Here is a 16,176-nt window from a genome sequence, read left to right as displayed (position 1 = left end):
CGTAGCTCCACTTGACTTCCTAGGTCAGACTGATTAGCATGGTCTGATTCAACTCCAAATCCCCACAAGATGATCTCTTGGCTTGGCGTACTTCAGGTGACTGCTTCTCATTTAATCAGTTTGGACCAGAACACATGATTACAGGCCCAGCAATTCAGTAAGACCCAGGGGACCCATTCAGAAAAGGGGGCTTGAACTAGGCAAACTAACTAATTAATATCCCTGCTGCAATTTACGAATAATTTAAATTCAATATTCTGTTAAATGGTGGAGTGAATCAATTATTGTCACACATACATCCTTTGGGAGTCAATAAATTCAAATGAAGTTGATATAAATAAATGTTATGTGGTAGGGTAGATTTGGTCTATCTTCCAGATAGGTTTTGCTGATATCATAACTTCTCATTACAATTTTTATTTTCAGTGTCTACTTTATTCCTCTCAATCAGGATCCAGTTGCCCCTGTGAGACTAATAACAGAGCCTTCATTAGCTTGGTAGCCTTTAAACAAGGCAATGAGGACTGGCAGATTCTGGAATATTATGAATCTTTAGTCTTTGGCTTTCAATACCAGATAATTTAATGAACTGCCTTTCTTTTTGTATGTCAATTTCCTTTTTTTCTTTTTGCCTTTTAATATTTATTGTTATTTTTTTAAACATCTAACTTAATTTTTATTTGATAGAGAGAGAGCGAGAATCTTATAACGGTTCCACGCTCAGCTCAGAGCCCAACACCAAGCCTAGTCCCACCACGCTGGGATCATGACCTGAGCAGAAATCAAGAGTCAGATGCTCAACTGACGGCCATTCAGGCACCCCATTCATCATTTTATTCTTAACTTAAAATTTTAATTTTAATTTGATTCTTAAATTTTATATCTCAGTTTTTTTATATTAATTTTAAAAATCAGTTGATCAATTGAAACTGACTTAAAAGAAAAACCATGAGTTTGAGGATCCATCATTTCTGCTATCATAAAGGTAGATATTTTGGGATGTTGTTTTTTTACCAAACAGAATTCTGGATATGCCCTGGTCTCCCTGAGCTTGGAGAGGGAGGATTGCAAGTTTACCAAGCTAGCCACCATTAGCAGATATGCTCCACATTCATCTTAAATGTCATGTGTGTCATGTGTCATCTATGAACTGAAGTTTTGGAAAGGCAGCATGAGTTCATAATCTGATGAGAGGGATGAGTTATGAAGATCAAAACAAAAATCCTAAAGTAAAAAATGGGAGACTGGCTTAAATTGATGATCTCTTGAAGTCCCTTTCACCTCAAGGACCCTTATAGTAGGATGGAAAAACTGACATTTAGCACTGTATAGTGTGCTAAGCAATGTAGGGCAAACTTTACATTTGTCTCTTGTTTGTTCTCACAAAACTCTAGGAAGAAAGTAGTATTAATGTTGTCTTACACATGAGGAATCTGACCCTTGGGAAAAGTAAGGAATTTGCTCATTGTTGCACATATCACCAAGACCTGGACTGAAATTCATGTTGGGCAGACAACAGAGTCTAGGATTTCCCCACCGCACCACAAGGCCTCTCAGCAAGAGGCTGTCCCTTTTCCGAAGTTTTTTGCTGGAGGCCGAGCCGGCTCCAGCAGGTCCAGGGGTCCCTGAAGGAAGGACGGTGTCGGCGAGAGAGAGAGAGAGAGAGAGAGAGCCCCGAGATTCTTTCTGATCACCAGGCAGGCATCTCTGTCCTGTTGGTTTTGGTGTCTTTATTTATAGGTTAAATAATAACATGACATCAGAAAAAGGAATTTTTACGATGGATAACTCTTTGTGATAAGATGCTTTGGAAAGTGTACAGAAGCAGGTTTTACAGAAATATTCTTGCAAAACTATTCCAGTTATAGTGAGGTTAAGTAAATCTTATAACTAAAGATTTAGCAGGGTATTCTTAGTAAAAGACAGGATACATATTTGTTCTAAGTTAATAACATTAAGGTTAGGTTGTAGGTTAAGTGTATAGATGGGCTAAGAGTCATTCTGTCTGGCTCTCAAATGAATGTTTTTGAGTTGGTTAATAAGTTGTTTGTGGAAACCTATTTGATGCTGAATGTGTGAACACCATGGAGGCCCTAAATGTGTCAGCCTTTTGTTTGTGGGTAATGCTTTAGCTCCTCTTATCTATCCTCATCCCAGCCACCTGTAAGGGAGGGTGTTTGCAGAAAGTAGGCCTTGGGGAAGGGACTGCCATACATCACCAATTAGGAGAAGGTGTAAGTATTAACTTAAGTTCTGCCCTTATCTGTACCTTAACTCTAAATTAGGCTCTTTGTCTCGGGGCCAGGCTCAGTTGTAATTCTTGTGTTCTTAACCCCCTAAGTCTTGGATCTGCAAGGCTCATAGGAAGAGCCTTTTGACAATCATCCATAGAGCTTTCATCTAAAATCTCTCTTGCAAAGGCAGGAATATGCCTTTCCTTATGAGGTATCTGTGTTCAGAATATTGGTCTGATATGGAATATTGTGAGGCCTGGTCAATACCAGCACAGCATGAGCCAGTAGTAGCAGGAGATACCAGTTTTCATTTCTCATGGCAGGAGCTGTGAAAACACTGCCATTTCCTTGCTGTGACTGCCATCCAGAGAGGCCGGTGCGGCTCCCGGCAGTTTTTTAAATTTACTTCCAGCTTAGATGAAAAGGTGGATCAAAAATCTTGTGGGGAATGATTTCTTTTGCAGGTGTCCCCTATGAAAGTGTTTGTATTTTTTAAAAAGGTCTGCAGATACTTTGAACAACCTCTCTACCTGCTGTCCACCGTTCTTCCTCCTCTTCACCTCGTCAACTCCTATTCTTCTGGATTCAACTATGGTATCACCATACCCGTGTCTTCTCTGGCTAGTTAAATTGCTCTCTTTAGTCCTTGTTAATGATTCCATCAATTAACTCATCATATTGTTGTACAATTACTTTTTATGTGAGGTTAGCCCCCTTTAGGCTATGGTGAGGTTGTCTAAAGCAAACATTGCATTTTTGTGTCTTCATTACCTACCACAATGACTCAAACTCAAAATGTGTTTCAGAGAACTAAATTAGTAACCAAAAATTTCAGAGCCGCTTGGATATAGCTTAAGAAAACCCTCAACGTGTTTTATTGCTTGTTGTACCAAAGAAATTAACCGAGTAATTCGGTAACTGAAGCCACGAAACCATTCTTTTAGGTTCCAAGTAGAAGACCTCGGTCCTGGATACGGAAGCTCCGCAAAGAACTACATTTCCCGGAATTCCTAAGCTCCAGTTGTTGGTTCGCTGAAAATTCTTGAGGGCCTGTCACATCAACCAGTAGTGTGACGAGAATTTCCCTGGACGCGGCAGGAGGCGGCCAATCATAAGGAAGTGGGCGGGCACTTCTGATTTCGGTTCAGGAAACCCTTTGCATCTCTTTGCCTCTTCGCAGGATGGTCTGGGGCAAAGAGTTATTAGCCTGAGAAGGTGTCCTGCCTTCCCACCCTCACCGTTCGAATTAAAAGTAATCTTTATGCACTTCTCTCCTTCCTTACATTTTCCCCAGTTTCCGTAGCCTTTCCAATCAAATGCCTTTGCTTCACATGCACCTTTCTTTCGTGAACACACTCTCCGGGAGGGTAGCCCTGGCATGAATCTTTCAATCTTCCCAAACTTGAGCCAGACATTTCGTCTCTACATCTACACCTCCAAGTGAGATTGCGCCAGCAAAGAAGCGGAAAAGTCTGAGCAAACCCTTCGTCTTCCCCTCTCTTCACCTCGCAGGGGTGTAGACGCTACTGGATTATTTCGTGGATAATCATCATTACAAGGCGGATTGTAGGTTCTGAAAACGAGTGGCAGTGCGGTGTTTACTTCCATCTTGGCTCCCGCCTCCCTCCCCACCCACCCCAGCATGCGGACCGAATCCAGGGGGTGGGGTGTCACTGGCCCGGGCAGACACCCGGCCTTGGAACGGCTCTCCCCTGCCAGCCTATTCCATTCCAGCAGCTACCTGCCATGGCCACCCTTTAATCTGACCCACAGTCACAGATTCAGGACATAATTCATACCCCCACCTCCCGTTTTATCTCCTTTCCTTTGCTAGTACCTAGGTCTGTCATCCTTCCACCACAGACATAATCGTTGTCTAGAAGCTGTTCTCAAAAACCAAATCCAAATCAATCCAAAACAAAGCCCATCAGCAGAGCAATCTTGCAGCCAGCAGCCAGGAGCGTGCACCTGGTTAAAGGGTGAGAGCGAAACACCCCGCTTTAACGACCGAATGAAAAGAAAGGCTTCCTGCTGCTCGTTAGTCAACATTTTTACCATCTCAGCTGCGGGAGAAGCAGCTGCAGACTCTGGCCGGGCGACTGGGGTGGGAAAAATTTAACCATGGTCTGGGATTTTCGCAGAAGGTAATTTAAGCGCCAGCTCCACTCCGCTGGAGGGGGAGTAAGGGGCGGGGGTGTGTGTGTGTGTGTGTGTGGAAGGGAAGGTGGGGGGAATGCGGTGCGCGTGCGCATGCTCAGCAGCCCGGCTCCGCGGAGGCCCAGCTGCCGCCACCGCCGCGGCCGGCGCTGTAACCGCGGCTGCCGCTGCTGCTCTGGGCGGGCGTTGGTGTCGTGTGCCGAGGCGCCCCTGTCAGGCGAGAGGGAGCGGCGGGGCGGCGGCGCCTGAGGAAGGCAGCGGGGGCTCTCAAGGAGCGAGGGCGNTCTCAGTTATTTCCTGTTTGGATTATCTTGTGCTTCTCCTCCGCTGCCTCCTTCCCCTCACACTCCCACTCTGTCCTACTCCTCCGTGTCCTCGGTCGAAGCCGCCCTCGGCCCGGGCTCGTTTCCCGCGCCGGGGGACGCCCCTTGCCTCCCCTCCCGGGCTGCGGGGGGAGCCCCGCCGAGACCATGAGGAAATTCAACATCAGGAAGGTGCTGGACGGCCTGACCGCCGGCTCGTCCTCGGCCTCGCAGCAGCAGCAGCAGCAGCAGCACCCGGCTGGGAACCGGGAGCCCGAGATCCAGGAAACGCTCCANATGAAGGGCTCACTCCTCAAGGAAACATTTGCTTAGTGGGTTATTTTGGAGATTGACATCATCGTACTCCTTTTGGGTTTTCGTTTTCGTTTTTTTTTTTTTTGTTTGTTTCTTTTCCTCTCCTCTTTTCACATGTAGCGCTCATTTCAAGGTTTTACCGACCTTTAATTTGTATTGTTAATAACCTTATAGCCTTTACATTGAAGCATTTTAATGTAATTCACCAACTTCGAAGTTTCCTTTGGGAACAGTTCCGAATGAATATTGTTCATCTCCAAACCAAACCTGTTCAGCTGGGTATTTGCTTATCACCCTTCCCCGTAAGATGTGGTAGGAAGCTTAAAATACGAAATCACAGGGTCCTTTTATCATTCTATTTGATTAAAAAGTTGGTACCGTGATTTTTGCGTATTAATGGCACCGTTGCCATAGCGGTCTGTAATTCGGAAAGAATGATGCAGCGAATTAATTCCCTGGCTGCTCGGTGAGAAATACAAACTTGTCTAGATATTAATACCTGCCTTATAAATACCATGCTTTCCTGTGTCAGTTTCCTAAAAATGTCTGCATACACATTTTGCCCAAATGCCCTGAAATTAAGGGTTTAGTAGCAAAATTCAAAAATATATGTTGCACTTATTTTTATTCTGTTAAAATTGCAAAATTTGGGGATAGATGTTTGGTGATTGCTTTACTGAATCCTTGAGGAAAGTAATTGTATGACAGCTTTTCTTTAGCAGTACTCGCAATGAGGATCCAAATAAAGTAACGAAGTTATCACACTTGAAATTGAAATAAAACACGAATTGCACATTAATTTACAGATTGTTTTACTACTGCAAACTTTGGTATTTTGGTCTTAGACATGAACATGTAGAGTGTTCATAAGACATTTTCTTCCATGGAATCCCCGTGTTATGGAAAGGCAGAGATTAAAGTGAAACATTGGGAGGTATTTGTGTATATGTGTATGTATCTGTACACACACGTACAACACACACTTCTTTTGGTTTCAGGTTCTATGTGAATAAGTTTTGTTAATGTACATTTTGTACTTTTTTTTTTAAGGCAGTAAGTGCGTGTGTGTGTGTGTATTCTGCCTCAGTTATAATTGGTTCTAGATTCTAATGCCTCTGTTGACTTTTCTGTTTTTTAAATTCCGCCTGCTGCCTTGGTTGCTGCGATGTCATTTGCCCATCCCTAGACTGTTCGCCATGGATTTCCCTATCAACCTTCAGCCCTGGCCTTTGATCCTGTACAGAAGATCCTCGCAGTCGGAACTCAGACTGGTGCTTTAAGGCTGTATCCTTTAATTAAAAATTTTTTTTCCATTTTTGCTGTATCTCCCCAGTCCTTCTGTGCTGCTGGTTAGTTGCTTTTCCTGTTTTAATTCCCAAAAATGCTATGATCAGGTATTTCTATTTGTGAAATCATGTGGGGTTGGCTTTTCTCTTGATTACACATCTGTTCAGGCTATATGTTGCTGGGCTGTTTCTCATCTCTCTGTTTATAGTAGCTAAATAGGTATCCACATAGAGTTCTAAAGTTTTGGTACTGTCTTTGCAAGGAGCTAGAAGTTTCTCAGGGGGAATCTATCTGCTTCTACTAGGGGTATATTGAAATGAGATTAAAAAACGGCATAGGATACACTTTAACTGCTTTTTAAAAATATTGTGCACAGTAGATACTGAATTTATGACCTGTTATTCTAATGAATTAGAGGTTGAATTTGGTTTGGTTGTTTGACTTGCCCACTGGAAAAAATATTAGAAAATAAATCCTGCAAATTAATTTTACATAAATAGGAAGGGTTGAAATTTCTAGAAGTTTTAGAGCATTTTCTTAGTATAATAATGCAAATGGATAAGTGTATTCTTTTGATGTTTTCCCTTTTGTAGTCTACATTTGTTATGTATATGTACTCTGAGCCATTAATACAAGGAGAATTTTTTTCCTGACTCTGCATGAAGTATAATAGTTTTGTCATAGCCTAGCATAGCATAGTTTTTCCAAATACCTACTCATTCATTAGGATTAATTTTTGTAAAATTCTGAACAGTGGGAAATACTTCTCACTTTTATACTATTTAACTTGAAATAAAGCTGTTTGCTTTTATCATGAAATTTAACCATACTTAACTAATATACACTTATTTTTAAACCTAAACATAAGATTTTTAAAAACAAATGCTTTATTTGTTTTGAATATCCTAAAATATCTTTAGGATATTTACTTATACATATTAATTTGTTGGTAGTAAGCAAAAAAATCACAAGATGATCACAAAAGAATTACTACTGTCAAAAAGAAAAAAAAAGAGGGAGTTTTACCTCTCACATTTTATATTGCTCTTGAGAAGAGAGGAGGGGAACCTGCATTTTAGTTAAACCTGTGCCTTGCATTTTCCTTAAAATCTTTTAAAATCTTTATTTCAAAGAAGTACTGTATATAGTATCAGGATATGCTTCAAGTTTCTTTTGTGATTAGTGTGTTATCTTTCAAAAAACTTAAAAATTTTTCATATGGGCCGTTAATATGTATGATTGAGTGAAATCTGCTTTCATAGTAAATACCAGTAGTGCCCATATTCTTGTTGAAATGGTAAAATCTGACCAGGCTAGATCTGAATTTCTAAGAGTATGTCTAAAGGGCTCTTGCCCAAATGTCTAGATAGTTGAAACTAGAATATTTTTGGCTACAAATGTTTAGATGTTTTTATTTCTGTTTTTAATCATTACCTTCTAGCTTAGCATTCCTCTTTTAGTCATGTGAAGATGGGACTAAAATTTAATTTTGTCAGTATGGGTTCAAACTGTTCAGCAAAACTCCCATGTAGGGATAAGAATTGAGCNCAGTAGTGCCCATATTCTTGTTGAAATGGTAAAATCTGACCAGGCTAGATCTGAATTTCTAAGAGTATGTCTAAAGGACATAGATGGACCTAGATTGTTGGACCTAGATGGACTGTTTGGAACTAAAAGCAGACATTTTTTGTTCCCAACAAAAGAATATCATCACTGGATTAAAAGAAAAAAAAAATAGAGTTAAATAAGTTATTTTTAGATTTCACTTCTCTTTTAAATGGATTCAACTTTTACTGTTTTCTCAATGTAGTCTCAATTTTCTAGTGATATATAACTTTTTTTTCCTTTTGACAGCCGTTCTGCCCTTTTTGCTTTTAATGAGTACCACCAGCAAGTCCAATTTTATAAAACCAAATATATTTCTTTAGGCAAGACTCTTACCTTTAATGCATTTGAGTAATGAACAGGTTGACACGAAGGAGTTAAAATATAGGCCTAATTATAATTGGTAAATAAAAGCAAGGATTGAGTGTCCCAAATCTTCACTTGTACATGACTTGCTAATACATTTTAATAGCTAAACGCTATATGAAGGTGAACATGTAATTATAGTTTACAGCTATAATTTTTAATTTTAGAACCTTTCTTATTGTATTTAGAATGAAGTCAGGAAAACTCTACCAAACATGTTTCTACTTTTTAATGAGATGCATAATGAACATTCCAGAGTAATAAATTGGTTTCCCTTCTTTTATTTGAATGTGGAGCAGAAAGTAGGAAATGTTTTCAGAAGTAGGATTGGGCTATTAGAATTTGTTTATTTTTGAGAGAGAGAGTGCAAGTGGGAGAGGGGCAAAGAGAGAGAGAGGGAGACAGAATCTGAAGTAGGTTCCAGGCTCTGAGCTGTCAGCACAGAGCCTGATGTGGGGCTTGAACCCATGAACTGTGAAATCATGACCTGAGCCGAATTTGGAAGCTCAGCTGACCTGGCCACCCAGGTGCCCCAAAGCACATCTAATTTGACTAATAGAATGTCTTCTTAAATGTTGGACTATATGAAATTAATCTACTTTGAAGCTAAAAAAAAAAAACTAGATGAGAACTTTACGTCTGATATCTGATGCTTGCAGACAAATAGGGAAAATCTGGATTTTTAAATTTCTAACCAGTAATGAAGCAAGATAAATTTAATGTATTTCTTGCATTACTCTATAGCAAGTGAATGATATTATAAACGTGCTGTATGTTCAACCTTCTTGGCTTCTAGAAAGAATGTGAGGTTGGAATATACTTACTGATGGGAAGCAGGAAAGCATAATTTTATATACCAAGTCATATATAGCAGTGACATGATTTAATTTAATTCCCTTTTTGCCATGTAGAAGTAGGTATAATTTGGTTTTATGATTAATCTAGGGATGAAAACTATTGGGATAAAATAACTTAATTATTTTCATATCAACATCTAGAAAGGAGAAAAAAGGTTTGCATTTCTAGTAATGCTGCTCTTGTCCTTATCTGGGCTTCTGGTTTACTAGTATAATTTTGAATTACTATAACCATGGGTTGCTCTGATCTTTGTAAAGTCTTTTTCTAGAAATGAAGTCATTTTATGTGTGACTCTTTCAAAGACTAAGCAGAAAAATGAAATCTCAAGTTTATTGAATTTTTTAATAAAAATGTATGAATTTTTGTTATAATTATCACAATTACTAAAAAATCTCACTTACTGTCTTCTTGACTTGTGGAAGATACAGTTAAATAAGCAATCTCTGATAAGGTATGGATTACCTTTTAAACTACAGAGTAATTTTGCTGAATGCAGACTTATAAGATGATTTTTGTACCTTGGAGTTCATTTAACCAACACTTATTAAGCATTAACATTACATTATAAACTGTGGCCTGAATACTGGTTCTTTTCTTGCTATTAAAGAATTATGTGTCTTTTCATTTCTTTTGTTTACTTTTAAAATGAAGACGCTGTATTAGATGATTTCTTTGAGAAGTAATTCTGTAATTCCAAGTGGCTATGTACTGTTTTAGGGGAGTATTCAAAGGAAATGAAAAATGTGATTCTTTATATAGTTTCCAGTCCTAACTAAAGGACTAGAACTTATTAAGCAGTTGAATTTAGAGAATTATTTAGAAGTCTACTGACAAAGTCTGCAAAGTCAGATTACAAGTAAAGTTATTGCATTTGATGACATTTCTACACATTAGTAGATAAAGACTCAAGAGTAGCAGGGAAGGACTAGGAAAATTATTCTAGGCAAGCAGTGTGGGCAAAAGTAGAGAAAAACAAATTATGATAGTTAAGCAGAGTACCAAAGAGAGGTTGGAATAGTGATCCTGAGATGGAGACAGAAATAGGAGCCATTGGTGGAAAACTATGAATGTTAACTGAGTTATGTGGTTGTTGTTTGGTTAGGAATCATTATTGTTATGTTTTCTTTTTTTTTTTTTTTTTTAGTTTTTTAAATGTTTTATTTATTTTAGAGAGACAACGTGAGCAGTTGAGGGTCAGAAAGAGAGGGAGACACAGAATCTGAAGACAGGCTCCAGGCTCTGAGCTGTCAGCACAGAGCCTGATGCAGGGCTCGAACCCACAAATTGTGAGATTATGACCTGAGTCACAGCTCAACCGACTGAGCCACCCAGGCGCCCCTATTGTTATATATTTTCCATCAGTGTCTCTCAGTGGTAGCATTTTGGGCTGGATGATTCTGTGGGTTTGTCCAGCACATGGCGAGCTATTTAGTATCCCAGGCTTCCACCTACTAAGTGCCAGGGCTGCCCCTGCTGTCAGTGTGGCAGCCTCAACTCACACAGTTCTGGGTGCTCCACTGAATTTAGCCCAAGTTGTTCACCAGTTAAATAGGATAATAATCTTACCTGGGTCATGAAGTTAGCATCAGGGTTAAATGCAATAATGTCTACGTTAGCTTTTAAGACCATGGTGAATATTCAATATATGATAGTATGAGAGTTTTTCTGTAGTTTCAATTTTCAGGGCCTTCATTAGTTTATTTCAGCAAATACTTTTTGAAAGGCAACTAGGTGCAAGACACTCTTTAGGAAGGCCTTATTTTCATTTATTTTGTTGCTAGTGCAGTTTTTTAAAAAAATCTTGCAAGAATACTTTATTTTCTTCAAGAGTCATTGAACTGGCTTTGTTCTTAATCAGAAGGTTGCAGAATTGCTATTGAGATGCGAAAGTTTCTTGCACATAGTGGGCAATAAATAATTATTTAGTGACTTTGCATTTGTAAGATAGTATTAGAATGTTTGACTTGCTGCTTATTTTGTAAAACATAATTGCAGTACTGGAAAAATTTAGAAGTGATTTTTGTTCAGAGTAGTTAAAAGGGAGACAGTTTAGCTAGAATTAAGCCAAATTTTTATCTCCTCTTCTCCCCTGACATCCTTTTTGTCTATGGAAGAATTCTAGTCGTTCAGAATTCTAGCTCCAGAGGAGGAACAAGGACTTTGAAATACTTTTACTTCTCAACTCTTAGTTCTTTATTAAAGAGGACTTTGTATAAAAGGAAGAACGAGTACTGTGTCGGCAGTAGGTTGTGATTCTCAGCATGAACTACTGCAGCAGGACGAATAGGCATTTTTACTTTAGAAACAACCAGAAATGGTACCTGCCTGGAAGCAGCTACTTTGCAATGAATTTCTTTTTGAGAGAAACACAGTGTGATAGAATCTGAATGGAATTGAAAAGGGATAAGTTAATTAGCAGGGAATCAAGTCTGCTTTGGAAGACTTTCTGCCATAAGTTAGATAGGTTTTTATTCCGTATTCTTTGTTTTCCTTTTTTTTTAGTAAAATGGAGTATATTTTACTTTTAAAATTGTAGCCTGATTTTTCCTTTCTAAAGGAAAAAGGTAAAGGAATTTTGGAAGAATGACTTTATTGTTAGAAGTGTTCTAGTCTTCAGACTAATTGTGGTTAAGCCAGCTAAAATGTCTGGGTTTCAGTCTCCTTTCCTGTAAAATGGGGAAAATGGAGGTGTGATATCTGGAGTCCTTCTGTCTCTAGGATCTTAGAATTTCATTTTCTATAGAGGATTATGAATGTTCTGAACCCCTCTGTCTAGTCTAGAGTGGTCTTCTAATGGGTTGTTCTGAATACCTGTTAAAAGAGGATGAAGTATTGGACTCCATCCCATTGTGGGCCCCTTTACTTTGTGTCCATTGATTGCATTCAGAATCCAAGTCAGTAGATGCATAAATGTAACCTTTGTTTACCCAATGGAGTGGGACAGAGGATATGAAAAACATGCACATTTTTCATTGTTGAAACCGCAACTCACATTGAATACTTAAGATACTAGGCTGTTGCATTTTTATTGTATAACAGATAAGGCCTCGTTATGACATTAACTTGGGGATTTAAAAAATACTATTAACCAAGTGTACTTTCCTTTATTGGGTGTAAATAGTAAGGGGATAAAATTAAAATGAAATTACATAAAATTAATACTGGATTTTTTTAACCTTAAAAGTAAAACTGTCAGTTTTTTAATGGTAATAGATGGGTTTATTAGAGAATAGAAGAGAATTGTAATCCAGGATAAACAAGCTGCTAAAAAACTGAAGGCAAGGAAAAAAAAACAAAACTGAAGGCAAGGGGTACCTAGGTAAGTCAGTCAGTTGAGTGTCTGACTTCCACTCAGGTCAAGAATTCATGGTTCGTGAGTTTGAGCCCCATGAGTCTGTCAGCATGGAGCGTGTTTCCTATCTTCTGTCTCCTTCTCTTTCTGCCCCTCCCCCGCTTACACTCTCTCAAAAAATAAACAGAATATTAGGGAAAAAACCCTGTAGACAAGGGGATGTAACAAAGAACAGACACCCCTTTTTAAGAAGAAAAGGAGTGGGGCGCCTGCGTGGCTCAGTCGGTTAAGCATCAGGTCATGATCTCACAGTTCCTGAGTTTGAGCCCCGCATCGGGCTCTGTGCTGACAACTCAGAGCCTGGAGCCTGCTTCAGATTCTGTGTCTCCCTCTCTCTCTGCCCCTCCCCTGCTAGTGCTCTGTCTCTTTCTCTGTCTCAAAAATAAATAAAAACATTTAAAAGTTAAAAAAAAAAAGAAAAGAAAGAGTAAATGCAGGGGAGGGAAGGCAGTTAGGAACTACCAGTCCATTGGTGTGAACCAGAAATTCAAAATGTGTTGGCCTCTCACTAGTGGAGCTGTTGCCTGGCTGGCATGAGGAAAGTTGTCTCCTCGTCTGGCTGGAGTAGTGGAGTCAAGTTGACTGCAAGGTCAAATCCATCTCTTTCTGTTAGGTCTACAATCGAAGATGAGCAGTAGGGCATGAACTCCCCCTCCCAAAACTTCCCAAATCCATTTTAGTGAGGGTTCTCATTACTAATTTTCACAGTTCCGAATCACATGATTTTATTAATTTTTATACAAGAGATTTAACATAGAGACTATTGAATTGCTGGTATGTAATTTGAGTGTTAAATTTGGTAATCATATAGTTACTTGGAATGGTAGTAACTAGTGATGTACATGTAAGTAAATTGTACAATAAGGGTAAGTATGGCTAAAAGGTAAGCTTTGCTTGTCTTTCTTTGGCTTTAACTTCACGCATTGAAAGTGACATTTTCTTTACAAGAAGAAAATTAATAACGGGTGTCAGCATTGTTTTGTTTTATAATGTTTAAATGAGAATTTCCTTCAGTGATTTGGCGTATTATGATCATTAGAAGGTATACTCAGTGTTTTAGGATTACAGATTAATGAAATGTTTTGGTTTGAGTTACACAAACCTGTTTAGGATGTAAGAGAATAGTATAGAAAAAAGGGCATTTTACTGTATCACTACCTTATTTGTATTCAAATCTTATGTATTCAAATATAAGACTCTATTTGAATGCCTTTTATTAAGATAGATTTTAAACATAATACAGTACTACAGAGCTTCTTAGGAAGTGAAACAAGGTGATTGTTGCCTTGATTTATGTGTAATAAGCTAGGAGTTCATGAAAGACTACCAGAAGGTACTTGATAGACTTCTCTTCCCTTAGTCACATATGACATAAATCATTCTAAGATACAGTACCTTCTGAATTAGTCAGAATTCTTCCTATAAAGATGTTTATATTATATTATTATAGTTTAATTAACTTGTACTTTAATTTTAACCTACAGTATATCTATTTTTCATCTGCAACAAAGAAGAAAGATGAAATGGTTATCTTCCATGTATTTTATAATTTTTAACATTTTTGGAGAATTTAAATACCTAGTAGTTACCCACTTTTGGATTTAGTAATCCCAGTTGCTTTAATCTCTTACTCTTGTGTTTCATTTTAAAGAAATTTTGGACACGAGTTATGTTTACGGAGTAATTTTTTTTTCCCTTTTTTGGCTGTGGAGGGTAAGTAGGGGAAAGAATTGTTGACACAGTTTACTACTTACTACTCTTTCACAGTGGCCCATGTGTTCAGCAATTCCTTAAGTCTAAGTTTTTTATGTTGTCAAAATAATTCTTATCTTTAAAGCTCAGTGCCTTTGTCTTTGTGATATATATTTAATTTAATTTCATCTCCAGTTACACCCATCTAGCTATCTTTTTCTTAATTTAATATTTAAAATCTAAATTTCTCGGGGCGCCTGGGTGGCTTAGTCGGATGAGCGTCCGACTTTTGCTTAGGTCATNAAAAAAAAATAAAATCTAAATTTCTCCGTTACCGTTCTTTACATTGTAAATGGAATTACACCTTTTGAAATTATAATATTGAGTGGTATTTTCTTTTAAATCAAACTGTCAGAAACATTATAGCATATGAGAATATGCAGTGAAGTCTAAAGCAATGCAAATTAGAATTAACCAGTATCCTGTTTATCAAGAGTCCAGAAACTGGAAAGTAGTTGATACACAATTCTAAAATCACAGCAGAAGGAATACAGACTCTTAAATGATCAACCTAATAGGTTCTCTACTAAAGATCATATAAGCAGGTGGGTGTGTTTGTGTGCTCCCATGCATTTAAAATAACGAAGATAGAAATCTTTAGTTTAGGAGTCAGCAAACTTCCTATAAAGGGCTAGATAGTAAGTATATTAGCTTTTTAGTTTCTGATACAACTACTCAACTCTTCAAGCACAAAAGCATCCACAGAACAGACATCATGGGGAGGAAGGAGTAAAGATGTGCTTTAATAAAACTTTATTTAAAACAGGGCTGGATTTATCCCACAAGCTAAAGTTTGCCAATCCCTGTTTTAATTCATCAGGCTACCTTGCTTTTAAGTCATTAGTGGAGTGGAATGCTCAGAAAGGAACTGCAAATGACATTTTATAGTTAAGGTTCATAAATTATACTTGCATTATCAGTTTAAACTTAATCATTTAGTCATAAATAGAAAATAGTTTAAGAAAAATTTAGTAATTCTTAATGATACATGGTACTTCTGTATACTAGGTTAAATTACCTTCATAAATATTTTTTGATCCTGTGGAAGAGGCCTTTTTTGTGTGTGAATTATGATTAATATGATAACGAAGATGCTTAGTTGTACATCTTTTGGGGGCAGTTCAGTAATCAGTTCTATTGAAGTATTCAGCTTGTTTGACACCTTACTACCTAATATTTAAAAATGTTTGCATTAATAGCTTTTTCTTATATTTTCAAGAGTATTATACAGAGATGTAGAAATATTTAGATACTTTTAAAAAGATCAAAGTAAAAATAAACATTTTACTAATGTAGTGCAAATTTGTAGATGTTTGCAATATTTGAATAAAAAAATAACTCCTTTTCAAAACAACCCAAAAAATAACATTAAAAAAAAAACCTCATAAAGCTCCTAGAAGCAAATCCAAGTGCATGATTACCTTCTTTAGAGTTAGATATATTGCATGTCTCTTGGGAAGATTGTATGATACTTTAATTGGAAACTGAAATTAGATCCACTTTTTGAAAACTTTTTATAGTTGCTCACTGCGTCATTTTTTCTTTTTTTTCTTTTTAAATGTTTTATTTATTTCTAGGAGAGAGAGAGAGAGACAGCGTGAGCAGGGGAGGGTCAGAGAGAGAGGGAGTCACAGACTGAAACAGGCTCCGGGCTCTGAGCTGGCAGTCAGCGCAGAGCCCGACGCGGGGCTCGAACCCACGAACCGCGAGATCATGACCTAAGCGAAAGTCGGACGCTTAACCGACTAAGCCACCCAGGCGCCCCTCACTGCGTCATTTTCAAGTAGTAATAAGTGTAGATATCATTTTATTCAGTAAATAAGGCTGATTTCTACTGATTCCATTTCTCCAACTGGTAGTCTTTTTGGAAGTTGTTACGTAAGACAAGTAAATGAATTGATGATCTGTGGAGCATATTTCCTTTTTTTTTTTCTGGGAGAGAGTGGGA

At 38.0% G+C, this 16,176-nt stretch overlaps 1 protein-coding gene across 2 annotated transcripts in view; it reads left to right on the top strand.

Annotated features, from left to right (window-relative positions):
* The first annotated feature begins 4,781 nt into the window (after window positions 1–4,781).
* The window catches only part of STXBP5 (syntaxin binding protein 5), a 160,519-nt gene continuing 149,124 nt past the window's right edge, over window positions 4,782–16,176 (top strand). For both annotated transcript variants that reach the window (XM_077776130.1, XM_077776129.1), the window contains exons 1-2: window positions 4,782–5,016; window positions 6,197–6,292. In XM_077776130.1, the coding sequence (XP_077632256.1) occupies window positions 4,862–5,016; window positions 6,197–6,292 (251 nt within the window). In that variant the 5' untranslated portion in view covers window positions 4,782–4,861. The remainder of the gene's footprint in view (window positions 5,017–6,196; window positions 6,293–16,176) is intronic.

This window comes from Crocuta crocuta, unplaced genomic scaffold, assembly GCF_008692635.1.
Source record: "Crocuta crocuta isolate KB4526 unplaced genomic scaffold, BGI_CrCroc_1.0 scaffold25, whole genome shotgun sequence".
In the NCBI taxonomy this organism is placed as follows: Eukaryota; Metazoa; Chordata; class Mammalia; order Carnivora; family Hyaenidae; genus Crocuta; species Crocuta crocuta.
Note: the sequence above shows the minus strand (reverse complement) of the source record. Positions and strands in the feature narration are given on the sequence as shown.